Source organism: Oenanthe melanoleuca, chromosome 3 (assembly GCF_029582105.1).
Source record: "Oenanthe melanoleuca isolate GR-GAL-2019-014 chromosome 3, OMel1.0, whole genome shotgun sequence".
In the NCBI taxonomy this organism is placed as follows: Eukaryota; Metazoa; Chordata; class Aves; order Passeriformes; family Muscicapidae; genus Oenanthe; species Oenanthe melanoleuca.
In genome coordinates, this window is record NC_079336.1 from 63,121,359 (window position 1) to 63,135,138 (window position 13,780).

General features: G+C 35.7%; 1 protein-coding gene across 1 annotated transcript in view; it reads left to right on the top strand.

The window, feature by feature from the left end:
* Positions 1–13,534, top strand: part of ADGB (androglobin) — a 95,215-nt gene extending 81,681 nt beyond the window's left edge. The window contains exons 30-35 of the mRNA XM_056488630.1: positions 4,763–4,872; positions 6,255–6,410; positions 8,220–8,316; positions 10,127–10,214; positions 11,331–11,514; positions 13,077–13,534. Coding sequence (XP_056344605.1) covers positions 4,763–4,872; positions 6,255–6,410; positions 8,220–8,316; positions 10,127–10,214; positions 11,331–11,514; positions 13,077–13,241 — 800 coding nt within the window. The 3' untranslated portion in view covers positions 13,242–13,534. The remainder of the gene's footprint in view (positions 1–4,762; positions 4,873–6,254; positions 6,411–8,219; positions 8,317–10,126; positions 10,215–11,330; positions 11,515–13,076) is intronic.
* Positions 13,535–13,780: the final 246 nt, after the last annotated feature.

A 13,780-nucleotide genomic window follows, 5' to 3' on the forward strand; every position in this document is an offset into this window, starting at 1 on the left:
ATTTACTGTAGTCCCTAGTCAGTTTTAGTAGCATTTGAGGAGCTATGTCATGTATACAGTTCTTTTAGTGCTTGTATTTTGTGGTGTTCTTCACAATAGTATCTTGTCTTCCTAGATGGTTCCATTCATTCTCTTAATTTTCCCTGTTGGACTGCTTCTTACAATAGACATCCTATTACATCCTCTTACCCTTCTGAGCTGGCTACAGAGCGACAGCTTGCACTTGACAGTGTCCTTTTATACAGCTTCACTGTGGTCTGTCAAACTGCAGATCAAAGGAGGTCTTAGGGTTGTTCACTAGTGCTCAGCTCATATCACTGAACCTTGTCAATGTCATGGGTATTCTCATGTTGAATTTAAGGCAGCAGTATTCCAGTTCATAACTCCCCTTCTCCATGCTAATTGATGCTCATTTGCAGTCAAACATATTTAAGCTACAGTCAGTGATAACAAGCACTTTTTTCTTGGGATTATTTTTAAATGGTGAAATTTTTGTGCCCTCTCATAAATGCTGCCTTATAAAGTAACCCAAATCCATTTCACAGTTCTTATTAACTGAGTGTTTCTCTTTATACAAGGATACCAACAGACTGCCTAGGCCACCAACAGAGTTTAAACACAACTTCTATCAAAAAGTTTAAACACCAATACTCATTTAATACTTAGGGTTTATTTTATGTACCCCTATTTAACAGCAATATTTATCGGAAGTGCTTACTCTAGTTAGGTATTTTGGGGGAAAGCCCAAACATTTATTGCTTTTTCTGATTGTGAACTAGTCTTAAATCAGTTTGAAAACTGACCTTTACCATTTAAATCTGCCGACACAAGTTGTCAGACACAAAATTCATATAATAATAATAATGTTGGTGTGTAGCCAAAAAGGTATTGTTTCACCATGTGATTTTAAGAACACTGCAGTGAGACAGGTGAAAAATTACTGCAAAAAATTTTCCCCTTTTTAAGTATCCCTTTTTCATGCAAGCCAACAGTGCCATCTGGAGTTAATTTTGTATTAAAGCTAATTCATCATGGCAAAAGCATATTTCAACTTTGTATTAAGATCTTTTAAACTAATCTCCCTTGAAATGAAAATCCATGCAATTATGCTATTGATATTCACCAATATTATAAATACTTATTTAGAAAATATTTTAAGAAAGTAAATTCTCTGGTATACAGATGCTTTGAGAATTTTGTATTTGTTGATGTTTGTACTTGTAAAAGAAATGTGTTAGTGGAAGTTACTTTGTGAATAATGCTTAGTCATATTTATTATACATGAAATCCCATTAACTGTTTCATTAAAGAGTTCACGTGCCAACAAAACATTAAAAAGGCATTAGGTAGGAAAACCTAAGTACACAGAAATTCGGAATTTCCACATAGTTTATTTACACTGTCTTCATTCTTTTCTCTACTTCTTCTTCCATTTTGGGGTTGTTGTTTTTTTCTCCTTCTGAGAACTGTTATGGAGCAAGTCTTCAATGGAAAAATACTTTTAAAAATGTAAGCTCAAGATCATAATTCTTGTGTTAGAGGGGAACAATTAGAAGGCAGTCTTGCAAATGCTAGTACCATTTTCAGTTTCTTGACTGTGTAAACAAAATCATTTTAAGGTTCATTTTGTAGATAGGATTCTCAGCTATTATGTTTTTGGGTTCTTTGGTTTCCTTTTTCTTGTAGTAAGATCATAAGTTTTATTGTGCAATTGTCACAACCCTGAGCTGAATCATCACTGTGTGCTAAATGCTGACTGCAGCATGTATTTTACATATTGCCTTAATTTAGGAATGAAAGTTGTTGATGAGAGAAAGGTGTCTATGCAAGTGGGAAAGCAGAAGATAGAGGTAGGTTTGAAAAGGCAGGACAGGCAATATGCTTTGGAATGTTCCTTTTCATCCTTCAGAGTGGTGAAAATTTTTCCCCACAGGTTTTATTTTCCCACAGGACAACTTGCTGGGTCGTGCCAAGGAGAGGATTCCATGGGACGTTTAACAGGATGTTCAGATCTTTCTCTCTTTCCCAGGTTGTCTGTCAGTAGTGATTAATCACTTGCCTGGTGTTCAATGAACAAATAGTTCTCAAAGGATACATGATGGTGCTGTAGATTTCAGCCACACTCTAACCCCACACTACTACTGCAACCAGATTATTGGTTTGCTTCTATCCTGCTGTACTTATTTTGTAACTTTAGTGTCTGGGTGACCCCAACTTTGGAAAGCCTTTTGACATTGCCATCTGTCAAGAGTCCTTCTGAGGGTCCAGTCAAAGACAGGAAAAGCAACATTTGAATTTCTCAATCTTTTCTTAATGAAATCTCAAAGTCCCTCATGGGGCAACTAACAGTTGTTACTACCAACTACTGGGTAATCCCACTGAATGCTCAAACCCTATTTCAGATAGCAGGAGCATGATGTTTTCTCAAAGAAAGCTTCAAAAGACTCCTCTGTATTATACCTATGAATAAGATAGATTCTCTGTAATTTAAATTTAATAAATTAGGAGTAGCTGTCTATCTTGCCTAAAAAAGAGAATTGATGTATCTCAATCTGAATCTGAGTTTCAGCAAGAAATAATTTGGTGCAATTGTTTAACTTGTCATAGACAGGACATCAGACTGGATGATCACTTTGATCACTTTGGTCCCATTTGGCATTAGACCAAATGAATTTCTGTATAAATAATTGAAGAGTAGTAGATAAGCTAATTTTAAAGTTACTGTCAGCTGTGTGTCATCACTATCAGCCCGTGTGATGCCCAAGCTTTTCTTGGTGCCACACAGATATAAAAACTGCCACTGAGAGTTTGTGATGATTGATGCATAAGCTGTGAGCTGGAATGGCCTTTTACTTTCTGTATCATCTGCCTGCCTTTCTTCTTATCATACCCCATACAAAGCGTTTGCCTGGCTTTGCCCTTAGAAAAGCCCCAAGTTGCTACTCACATCTCCCTGTGAGTCAAAGTTGGCAGTATGCCAAAATGCAGTCATTGCCCCCTCCAGGCAATTTTGGAGGTCAATCCCCAAACTGAGGATACTGCTTGCTCTGCTGAGGGAGTGGGAAGGGCTGGGGGAACCTGGTCAGCACAGGGAGAACTCAGAGATCTCATTTTGCCCTAAGCCTTCATATCTGGAGTAAAAGTACGTTACCTCATTCTAGCCCTGTCATTTCTTATTCTTTCTTGTTTATTTACTAGCTTATCAAGATATGCTATAAGTTCAGAGCATCAAAATGTTATAACTCAGACTCACAAAATATTTCTAGAAACCAGACAAAGCTCATGGCACAGGAAGTCTTTGTCTAGGATCATTTAGCTAGCTACACTGAATGTCTTTTGAGTGTTTGTGTGAACAATAAATAATCTCTAAAAATTAATAATTCCTTGAATAATACATGTACACAACCTGTATGTATGTAATGATAATGTAGAATTAAAGGGAAAGCCATTTCTGTCATAATTTCATAACTTTGAATTTTTTCATTGCTCTTTTATATTTGCATTTCCTATGGAGTTGTTTTAGTACATTCAATATTTGTGGACATCACTTTAATTTTTGCTCTCATTCATTAATATATGCCTTAGCAGCACTGAATCAATTTAAGCTTTACACTTTGGTGTCACTGGACATTTTTTAAATAGCATGAGGAGATACGAATAATACCATTTCTAGATAAACACATGTACAATGTATGATGTAATACACTTATATACCATATAATATATATTTGTATGTACAGCTATATGTGAGTTATAAATATGTTTCTATATATTTAATATTTACAACTTTATATATACATATAACCTCAGCCATGATATTACAGATCTCATCCAAAGCTCAGTAATTGTGCAGTGCAATGATCTGTCCTCAGTGAAAAGAAAATTGAAAAGCACTAAGTGAAAGATATCTTACTTTAAAAGCATTAAGTGAAATATATCTTATTATTATCATCAGACTGTGAAACAATCACTCATATCAACTTTCTTCTGAGAGAAGTCCCCTGTTTTACAGTATTGGCTAAATGTAGGTTTTCAGCACTTGTGTTACAAATATCAATTGTCAGTACCATTAATTCAAACATATAGTATACATGTCTACTGATAATACAATTAATTTAAAATATTCTCAGTTCTGAAAATGACAACTTTGCAATTCTTAAATATGCATTGAATGCATTAAATATGCATTCTTTGCCTTAACTTCCTTACATTTTTGTGGGGTATATCTATATTCTCTGTTCTAGACAGTCTTAGGATGTGAGGTAATGAAACCATTGACTTTACCTGTTCTGAGCTTCCTACCTTCCTGGTGCATAACAAATGCACTGACAGAGATTGTATGAGACTGTTTGAGGGAAGTTAGAGACAGGCTGTGCTTCTGTGCATTGCAGCAATGCAGCATACACAAAGCAGCAATGCAGTGTCTGTTAGCACCATGGAAAACTCCCAGTTAAGCCCTGGGTAAAGTGCTGTTTAGGACAAATAAGGCTGTCACAATGTGTTCACCTTGTAAGAATGTTTTTAAAAATAGTTTGGTCTTCATATTCTAGTACTTGAAAGTGTTGCCTAATTAACTGTCTTTCCTTTGTATCTCTGTATGGCTGTTTTGTGTTGTTATTCCACCCTGGGTTTTATATGGGGAACTATATTTATGGATAACAATGACATTCTCTAATTCATAATGCATTATAACTACATCTGAGTAATACACAGGAGAAAGGATGAGAAGCACAGATTTTCCTAACTATCACTTCTTTCCAAGTAAAAAAGATTGCAAATATTCATCACTCTACCAAAAGATTGAAGGATAAAGCATTTGAGAAGATAGAAAAAGAGAAGTCACATAAAGAAAGAGCATCACTTGAATCTCAGGTGAGAACAAAGCCAAAGCCTTGGTCTGCTGAATGTGCCATCCTTGTACTGAATATAGAGATATTCTCAAGTCTGCAGATCAGTACTGCTAGGACTTCTAATGTACCTTGTATTTCTCTATACCCTTTCCCACCTTTTTAACTTAAAACCTGAGAAAAGCTGAATTAAAAATGTTTAATGTAGAAAATATGCATCCCAGATTTAGAGATACAATTTCCTCATTTGTTTGTATATGTTTCTTTTGTTGTGTAGTTTCTGTCTCTGCTGAAGGCTTACTGAATTCCAAGAATTCACCCTATTTGTGTCCCATTAATTCCTCATTTTAGTGGCTTCCATGGGTTCCTAGGGAGATGAAATAGGTCTTTCCACTGTAGTCAATTCCTGTCTCATATATCACAATTTTCATTAGCATGCAGACATACAGTGGCAGAAAAATTGGTATGTACTTGCTTACTTGGAAGTTTTTATCCCATGGGGTGGATCATCAGAATGTTCTGTGGTTGTCTGAAAAGCTATTGCCAGCCTTTATACCTTAAAAGGAATAATTGACATTATTGGTTGCAAACAGATTAATGGAAAGCAATGAAGGAACTGACAGCTCCTTGTGTAATGGCATTGCTTTTGCTGGGAATTTTGCTGCCTCATGGTGTATATTTTAAGGACAGAACCATAGAGGTTTTAATGAAGAAATTGACTAACCTTGCTGTACAGCAGACTTCCCTGTGATTCCTATCCACACCTAATTATACAGAGTTCTGGAACAGTGTCTTAGGCTTAAAGCCTCTTCAGATGGTATGCTGTCCAGAAATATATACAGCACAGTATCTATTTCTTGGTCAGGCAGCAGAATAGTCTACTAGACATCTTACCCTTAAGGTAAGGTATTACTTACTTAAGTAAGGCCTTACTTACCCTGTAATTCTGGAGAAGCCATGTGTTAAGGTGTTTTAGAGACTTTGGGAAGTGATTGGAAAAAAACCTTATAAGACAGAAAGTTTATTTCTATACAAAAATCCCACTTGAATAGAATAAGGCTTCTAGTATAGAATGAGAGGAGAGAGGAGAGGAGGTTGGCAAGGAGATAAAACAATTGCATGAAAAATCACACAAAATACTCTTGTTCAGAGAAACTGTTCAGAAGAACTGGGAGTGTGGCGCTTTCTGCATGGGGGTGGGGAAAACTTGTAAACAAAAGCACCTCAAATATCTTCCAGGCACTGCAAAATAATCTTTCTTTCCTTTGGCAGCCTGTCTGTGTCATAATGCATATCAAAGTCTGTCAATGTACAATGTATATCAGTCAGAAAAGTTACCAGTATACAAAAACATAACTTAATCCTAAATGTATACCAGTGACTACATGATGTATATGATACTTTCAGCCAGGAGATTCAAAAGCACCCTACTGGATTTTACGCATAGTAAGTGAACAGAAAGAGGCAGACTTTCTGGAGGTGAAGAAAGACACCCGGCGAGTAGATGCGATCAGAGCCATGAAAGAAGCATGGGAGTCTGCAGAGCCAGGGAGAGCTGTCAAGGTACTATCAGAGTGCTGTCTCTGCAGTGATGTTTCTTCACAAGTTCCAGGAGTTGTAATGGTAGAGCTGCCACAACAGAAGCCTGCCTTCCTAGGGCTGTCCTCTTCACCCCTCTGGAAGACAAGAATGTGCCTAAATTCTGGGTAGGAATCCAGATCATCTACTTCATGCTTCTGTAGATCACTGAGACTTTAGATTCTACTTTACAAAACATTGAAAAGTTTCTCCTCAGAAAGCCCACTACCTCTACACATTTGCAAAGCTGCTACTTATGACAAGTTTAATGTTTAGCATGAACAGATTCTATCGAGAAATACACTGCTATAAACATGCCAAAGATTATTTCTCCTGAAGAACTGCCACCTGGTCATATAAGTACTAAAATTGTCTCTTGCAGCCAGGATTCCAAATTCAGTCTGCATTGCAGGATACCTATGAGCCTGTAACATGCTCAGTAGGAATTCACTGTTTTGGAGAAGCAATACTGGTCTAGTTGCCAGGTGCATCTGGGTGCTTTAGATGTGACATATGCTTGAGATGGAAAAATAATACATATTCTTTCTAGCAAAGCAAAAAAGTGCAGTGCTGATTCAGTATTGGAAACATCATTACCAAAGAAAAATAAAAGAACAGAGTGTGGTCTTCAAACTCACCTGACAGTCATTCCCTATCACCACCAGTACCATTGCCCATTAAGGGATATTCAGCCAGAATCCCTGGCTTAGAAATTTGGTTTTTTTTATATTACCTTTCATAAATGAACCTCAGACATGAGTCTTCCCAGTTACACTCTCAAATTTTCTCAGTTCTTTCCAGTGTGTTCAAAGCTCAAAACTTTTTCTGACACTACTCTATTAAATTCTGAACTAAGGAAAAGTGTGCTGAGACTGAAAATGCAAGTACAGTCTCCTAAAGATTAGCTAGAAATGAATTCCCTTTGATGTGCAAAAACTCTTCAGAATCTGGTTCTATCACTGTTACTAAAATCAACTGAATTGCAGCTACAGGGTTCCATTTTGAAGTCCCTTAGGTTTGTGACGTTATTTTTAAACAGATGTCATTAAGAAAATTGCAGCAACAGATTATGCTAAAACAAGGTCTAAATTGGACGTATGCTATCTTTATTAAGTATATTAATTATTTTTTATTATATGTTATATTAAGTAGTTTCCCCTCTCCTTTCTTCTTGACAACCCTGGCCCAATGTCTGCATATTCCAGGGGTCACACACCCTCTGACTCTGGAAATTGAGTGCCTGACTCCAGGCTGACCAAAGCCAAAGGGCTTCTCTGTCCTTCTGGCCATGACAGCCCTTAAGAGAATGCCAAGTGAGTCAAAGTCGCCTTCTGAAAAGACAGAAGTGCTGATGTCTGATTTCAACATCAAAGGTAATTGAGTCTGGAAGGGTTTGCACCCAAAGGTCTCATTTTTCAAGAGGAAGTCTAAATCATCAGGCTATAAGAGCTCCGAGGACAAAGTGATAGTTCTCTAAGGAGGTGCATTAGCCATACTTTCAGCTATACAGCTTTTGTTTTATTTTTAACACAAACACTATTTTAAACTGCCCAGACATCAGTGATTTCCCCGTATTTCATCGGATACTAATCTTTAGAGTAAGTGTGCAATGTCTCAGGACTCATTCAGTGGGATCCTGGCATCTTTTCTTATTCTAGTACCAGGCAGTCTCGCACACTGCACCCTGATGTTAGATCTTATTGAAGACATAGAATCATACTTTTTAAAATTCTTTGAGATTTAAAATATGCAGCAGAAGTTTTGTCAACTATATTATAAAACTTGGATCTGTAGGCTTTTCAGGAACGTGTACGTTTTATAAATAAGTATGCTGTGAAAGATTCAGAGGAACCTGAGACTGCTGACTTAACACCTACTTCAGGAGAAGCAGGTAAGGATATAATTTTCTCTGTCTTCTGTTCAGCATGCTCCACTCCTTAGGAAAGATTTCTGCATTAAATACTGGTAGTAGATAGATAGATCAGCCTCAATAAAGGTGTCCAAATGGGCAATGGCAGACTTGCTCTCTAAACTCTCTTTATTTTAATTGTTTCATTGCTCTAATTCCAGACACAGATACAGCCTCACAGCTCTTGGAGGCTGCAAAATTACCCTTAAGCAAACTTTATGTAGCCCTTCTATAGTAGAATTCTGACCCAAAATAATCTGAAACTTTTGGAAATTTAGTGGAAAATACCTTCTTCCTCAATTCCAATTACCAGAGTTAATTAGAGTAGAAATGCTAAAAAAGAGTTTACCAGCTGAAATAGAATGTCAGTAAGAGACTAACACACCCAAAGTGCATTCCCTTCATGTTCATGGAAACTCTTCATGGAGAGGGGTCTGAAAGTTACGTGTCAAAAAGTGCATACTGAGAAGTGTCAGTTTCCTGGAAGCTTCCATAAGTTCTGTCTAATTTTATTTAATTATTAAAACTTCTATGGAAGTTTTTTTTTTCTATGTTCTGCCAATTTCTGTACTCTGATGAAAAGCTGAACTGGGAAACAAGACTTCAAGCTGTTTGTTGTTTGTTTTTTTTTCTTCTTCTGTGAATATGCTGAGATCAGGCCATCACAAGAAGGAAAGAATATTTCCCAGTCTGATGGTAACAATATCTGGTCATGACTCATGTGCATGGAACTAGAACCTGTGGCCAGTATTTATAGATTAGTATTTTTCTATCCTAGTAAGTAATCTTCATAGGGAGGGTTCATTTGGCAATGATGGGATTGGACTTATCTGTAATATGCAGTATCTTAATGATGATTTTTATATTCTGGAGAATACTGTTCTAATGCCCAGTGTCTAAGGCACTTCCAAAGGTCCAAGTCACCCTTTGAGACCAGCAGAGAAGACTGGTATATTTGTCTATGTATAGACAGTAAACATATAGCCAGCAATGATTTTAATGCTCAGAAATGTCTTCCTATTTCTCATGAGAAAAGTGGAGCAATATTTTTAACATATTTCAATTGGTTATGTTCTAAGTAAGGTCATAAAAGAGTTTTTATGAAAGAAAAAATAGTGCAGTCATCATTAAATCTCATCAAATTTCACAAACTTTTTCAGCATCTTGAGACAAATTGAAAGGATGAAGCATTGAAATAATGACAAAGCAGCTCAGCCCAGTCCCACGCTTAATATCAGATGTGTCATTGTATTGCAAGAATGTTACAATAAAACATCAATAACAATCATAGTTATTATCCATGTGGTTAAAAAAGTCTAACATTTCAGAATACCAGTTTTACTATGTCACAGTTTTTCTTTGGACTGGTATTTCTTAAATTAAATCTTCTCCCTGAAAGGGAATATAATTTTTTTAAACTACAGCCAAGACTCAGATTTTTATTGATTTTTTTTTAAACAAAAGAATATGATACCTAGAAGTTGTTTTTATATCTTTTATGCACTGCAAATTCAATGTTCTTGCTTAGATTTACTAACTTTCTTGAGTAGAGGAGATTTAACTAAAATACATATATTAGTTTCATTCTAGTTTTTTATAGCAACTTTGATTCTATGCTAAGTGTTGGAAATAAGAGGGCAGAAATATTATATACTCTCCAGCCCATATTCTCATTTAATAATGTATTTTGCTGAGCCAAAGGAAGAAAAAATTATATAAGAATTTAGGTGGAGCTCCCTAGCATAACCAATTAACCAGTTTAATCTGTTTGTTTTATATTCTCTTACCACAGGAAAGCAAGCTCCACAAACAGCTATTGACTCAAGATTAAAAACACAGCAAAAAAAATGGGAGCTTATAGACCTTAATCCTTACACAAGGTAAACTGCCCTAACATAATAAATGTCACAGGCAAAATCACTGCACTGCATGTAATGAGTACCTGACATAAACATTTTTTAAAAATGAGCATTCAGGAAAATATGCTTATTTCAGTGTTCTTGAAAGGAGCATGTATTTCCAGATGTCTTAGGACACCAGACCACAGGATATTCTGAGTTGGAAGAGATCCACAAGGATTATCAAGTCCTGCTCTTAAGTGAGTGATCCCACAAGCTTGGTGTTATCAGCATCACGCTCCAACCAAGCCAATTCTTCACAAGAAATTTGTCAGGATGTTATGCTGGTTTAAAATAACATATTTAACAAATGCAGTTCTCTAATAATAGTTAATAGCTGAAATAATTGTATTAATTATAGTTTTTATTCAAAAGAACTATATTCTTTATTACAAGTGTTGACATGAAATTACTGAGCTAATTTACATGCACCTCCTTATTTGCTGTGCTGCAGTTAGAACCCACTTCCATTTGTATTCAATGTGCCATTTTTGCATTTCATTGATCTTCAAAAGACTTTCAAAAATGCTGAAAAAATGCTCAAATTTAATTTTAAATTGAGATGGAAATTGGTTTTATATTTAAGTGAATAGCATTAAAACAGTAGAAAATACAGCAAAATACCTTCTTCAAGCATTTCATTTGTCTTCAACTCCTTGACTTTTACTCTAGTCATCAGGACAAAATATAGAAGTATATTATCCACTTACCTGCCATTATGCCAAAAGTTAAAAAAAAAATCAAAACAAAAGATAAATTGCATTTATCTCATTGCTGAATTATAGTATCATAAACTTCTTAAAATATATTTCTTTCAAATTATAAGTAAGTGTCAGACGTAGGAGTTTTTCATATGCTCACAGATGAGCATGATTTTACAAATATATTTAAAATAGACACTCAAGTATAAGAAGACCTGGCCTCAGAAATGTATTTTCTTATTGGTGTTATATAGAAGCAGAGGAGAAGTGACTCCTTAACCATATCCAACCATATGACGGTGATGTTGCCAAATACCTGCAGAGATGTTAAGCAAAATAGACAACAACCAAAAGTGCATTTGATATGAGACAAATATTTGTTTTGTATTGCTTTCAGAAAAACAATGTCTGAATCTGTGCTGAGAAATGAGTCTATCATTCAACAGCAACAGATACGTCAAGAAGAAAAAATCAACCAGTTTAGGCAACTTCGCACGCTGGCTTTGGAAGAAAGACAAAAAGAAGAAAATGAAAGAATTTTATTGAAGGAAAATATACTTGAAATGTATGAGAACCTGCAGGTATGTTTTCAAGATTACTTTCCAATTAACTACTGCTGTGATGTCTGCCACTAGTCTGAATACATTACCAAAAGTTTTGTATTCAGTATTAATGATTAGAAGCAATGAATAAGCTTGAAATTTCACTTGGAAAAATGTTAAAACGAAAAGTTCTAAAGTAAAAAATAGTACTGCATGACATTCTTAATATAACATTCTTAGTACTTTCTTGATACACTCTCTGCAAGTACACTATTGTATCACCTTAAAAGGATGCATATAAGTAAGAAAAAACTGACCATTTGACATGCATGATCAGAGTCTTATTAGGTAAAGCATCTCCAGTCTGGCTATTTTTTTGGTTATAGAATGGTATACATCTTTTTGAAAAATAATAATAAAAAAAATTATACAGGGGGATAAGTTGTTCTTAATGTGTCTCAGAGAAAAGTTAGAGAACCCAGTTTTTTGGAAAACACATGATGCCAGCAAAAGAACTTAGATTATTAAACCTCAAAAAACACGTCTATAAATAATAAATGTGGTAGCATTAAGATAGGATCCATTGTGAGGATTAACTTAGCCAGTGCGCTGCACATGAAATTGGTACAAATATCTTACCAAATTGGCCTAACTGTTGAGCATCAAAAGCAACAAAATTATTTGTTACAGTGGTGATACAATAACAACTATCAGTCAGCTGGTGTCTATTAAGAGCTCTTAAGACTGGATCAGAGATAGTAAAAAAAATTTAAATCAAATCAACCTATTTACAGAAATCTTACTTGAAAACCTCTCCTTAACTAGTTCCCAGACAGCCTGATTTATATTACTCAACCTAATAAGCATGCCAGTCCAGGTTTTCAGGTGCTGCTATGATTTTGGATGCCTAACATATTGTATATTAGAAGGGCAATTTTTTCATTAGAGTAGATCCTTGACGCTTTCTAGAAAGTATTTCCATTAAAAATATTTTCCAGTATGAATTTAAAACGAGTGAATATTCACACTGTGCTGATAAGCAGTTTTGCAGTTCTTTCACCTGTAGACCACAAAGAACTATATAAAGATTTCCAGGTACTCTCACTTTTCAGGATGGAAATGGAAAGGGAAAAGTATTCAGAGGTGTCAAAGTCCTGCTTTGCCCAAGTCTCACTAAGGGTCATTACGATTTAGGCTCCTTTAGCCTCTTAAAAGGCTACAACTCCTAAGCCATTCCAGCATTTCTGACACCTGGTTTTTAATAAACTTGTTTAAGACTCCATAGCAAACCAGTAACTGAAAAGGGACTAGATCCAAATAGGTAACTACTGTCTTGTCCTGTTCTTTCACACAACTCCCTTATTATGCCAGCAGTTTAAAAAGGATTTTCCTGAACTTTCTCTTCTTCATGGTGAAAAGATTAACATATAGCTGTTTCCTTTGAGAAATCAATAAACATCCATGTAACAAGAAAAGGAGAGATGCTCTCCTTGTACTTACAAAGTCACAAGGTGAAATAAAACAGGAAGGATGCAGTTGTTTGTGGTGAAATCAAGACTGATGTGTTGAGCAGGGCAGTATTGCTGTTTGTTTTTGGCTAGGCATCCTTAGATGAAGCACGAGGCAGAGTTTACAGCATTCGGGAAGCATACAGAAATCAGCTGCTGGAGGCTGAGCGCAGAAAAGAAGAAGAGCTGGCAGCTCAGGAAGCAGCCCTGCAAGCAGAGCGAAAGAAGAAAAATGCAGAAAAAAAGAAAAAACAGTAAAGGTTTAGCAAAAAAATAGTTGCTGTCACTCATTAATTGTATTTAACAGTTTGGGAAAGAAAGTTCATATGCAAAAATGAGAAAAAGTGTTTATTATTTTCAAGTATTTTTGGCAACTATATCACATTTTATCTCTTTGCCTGTTGCTAGTGAAAAAATCGATCTAGTATTATTTTTAGCAAAATGCTTGGTATTTTGCTTCTCAAAAAACTAGTTGCTACTATTAAAGTTTTTATGTTTACTGGAGTAACTTTTGCAATAAAATTCATATTCCATTCTGACTCTTCTCCCAGAATCACAGTCTTTTGTCTTTTTTTTTTTCAATCAAAACAGAACCAGTCAAGAATGAATCAGAGTTGAAACAGTGAAGGTAACCTGTCAGTTTTGAAAGTCATTTGACCTGGCTCCTTAAGTGGATGACAATTTGTGGAGTTCATCATAATTAAATAGTGGCAAACCACACTTTTCATATGCTGGCATTGGGAGGCTTACCAAAGACTGATTGGCTCACAGGCTTTCTGTGTACTGTTTTTCCCTTC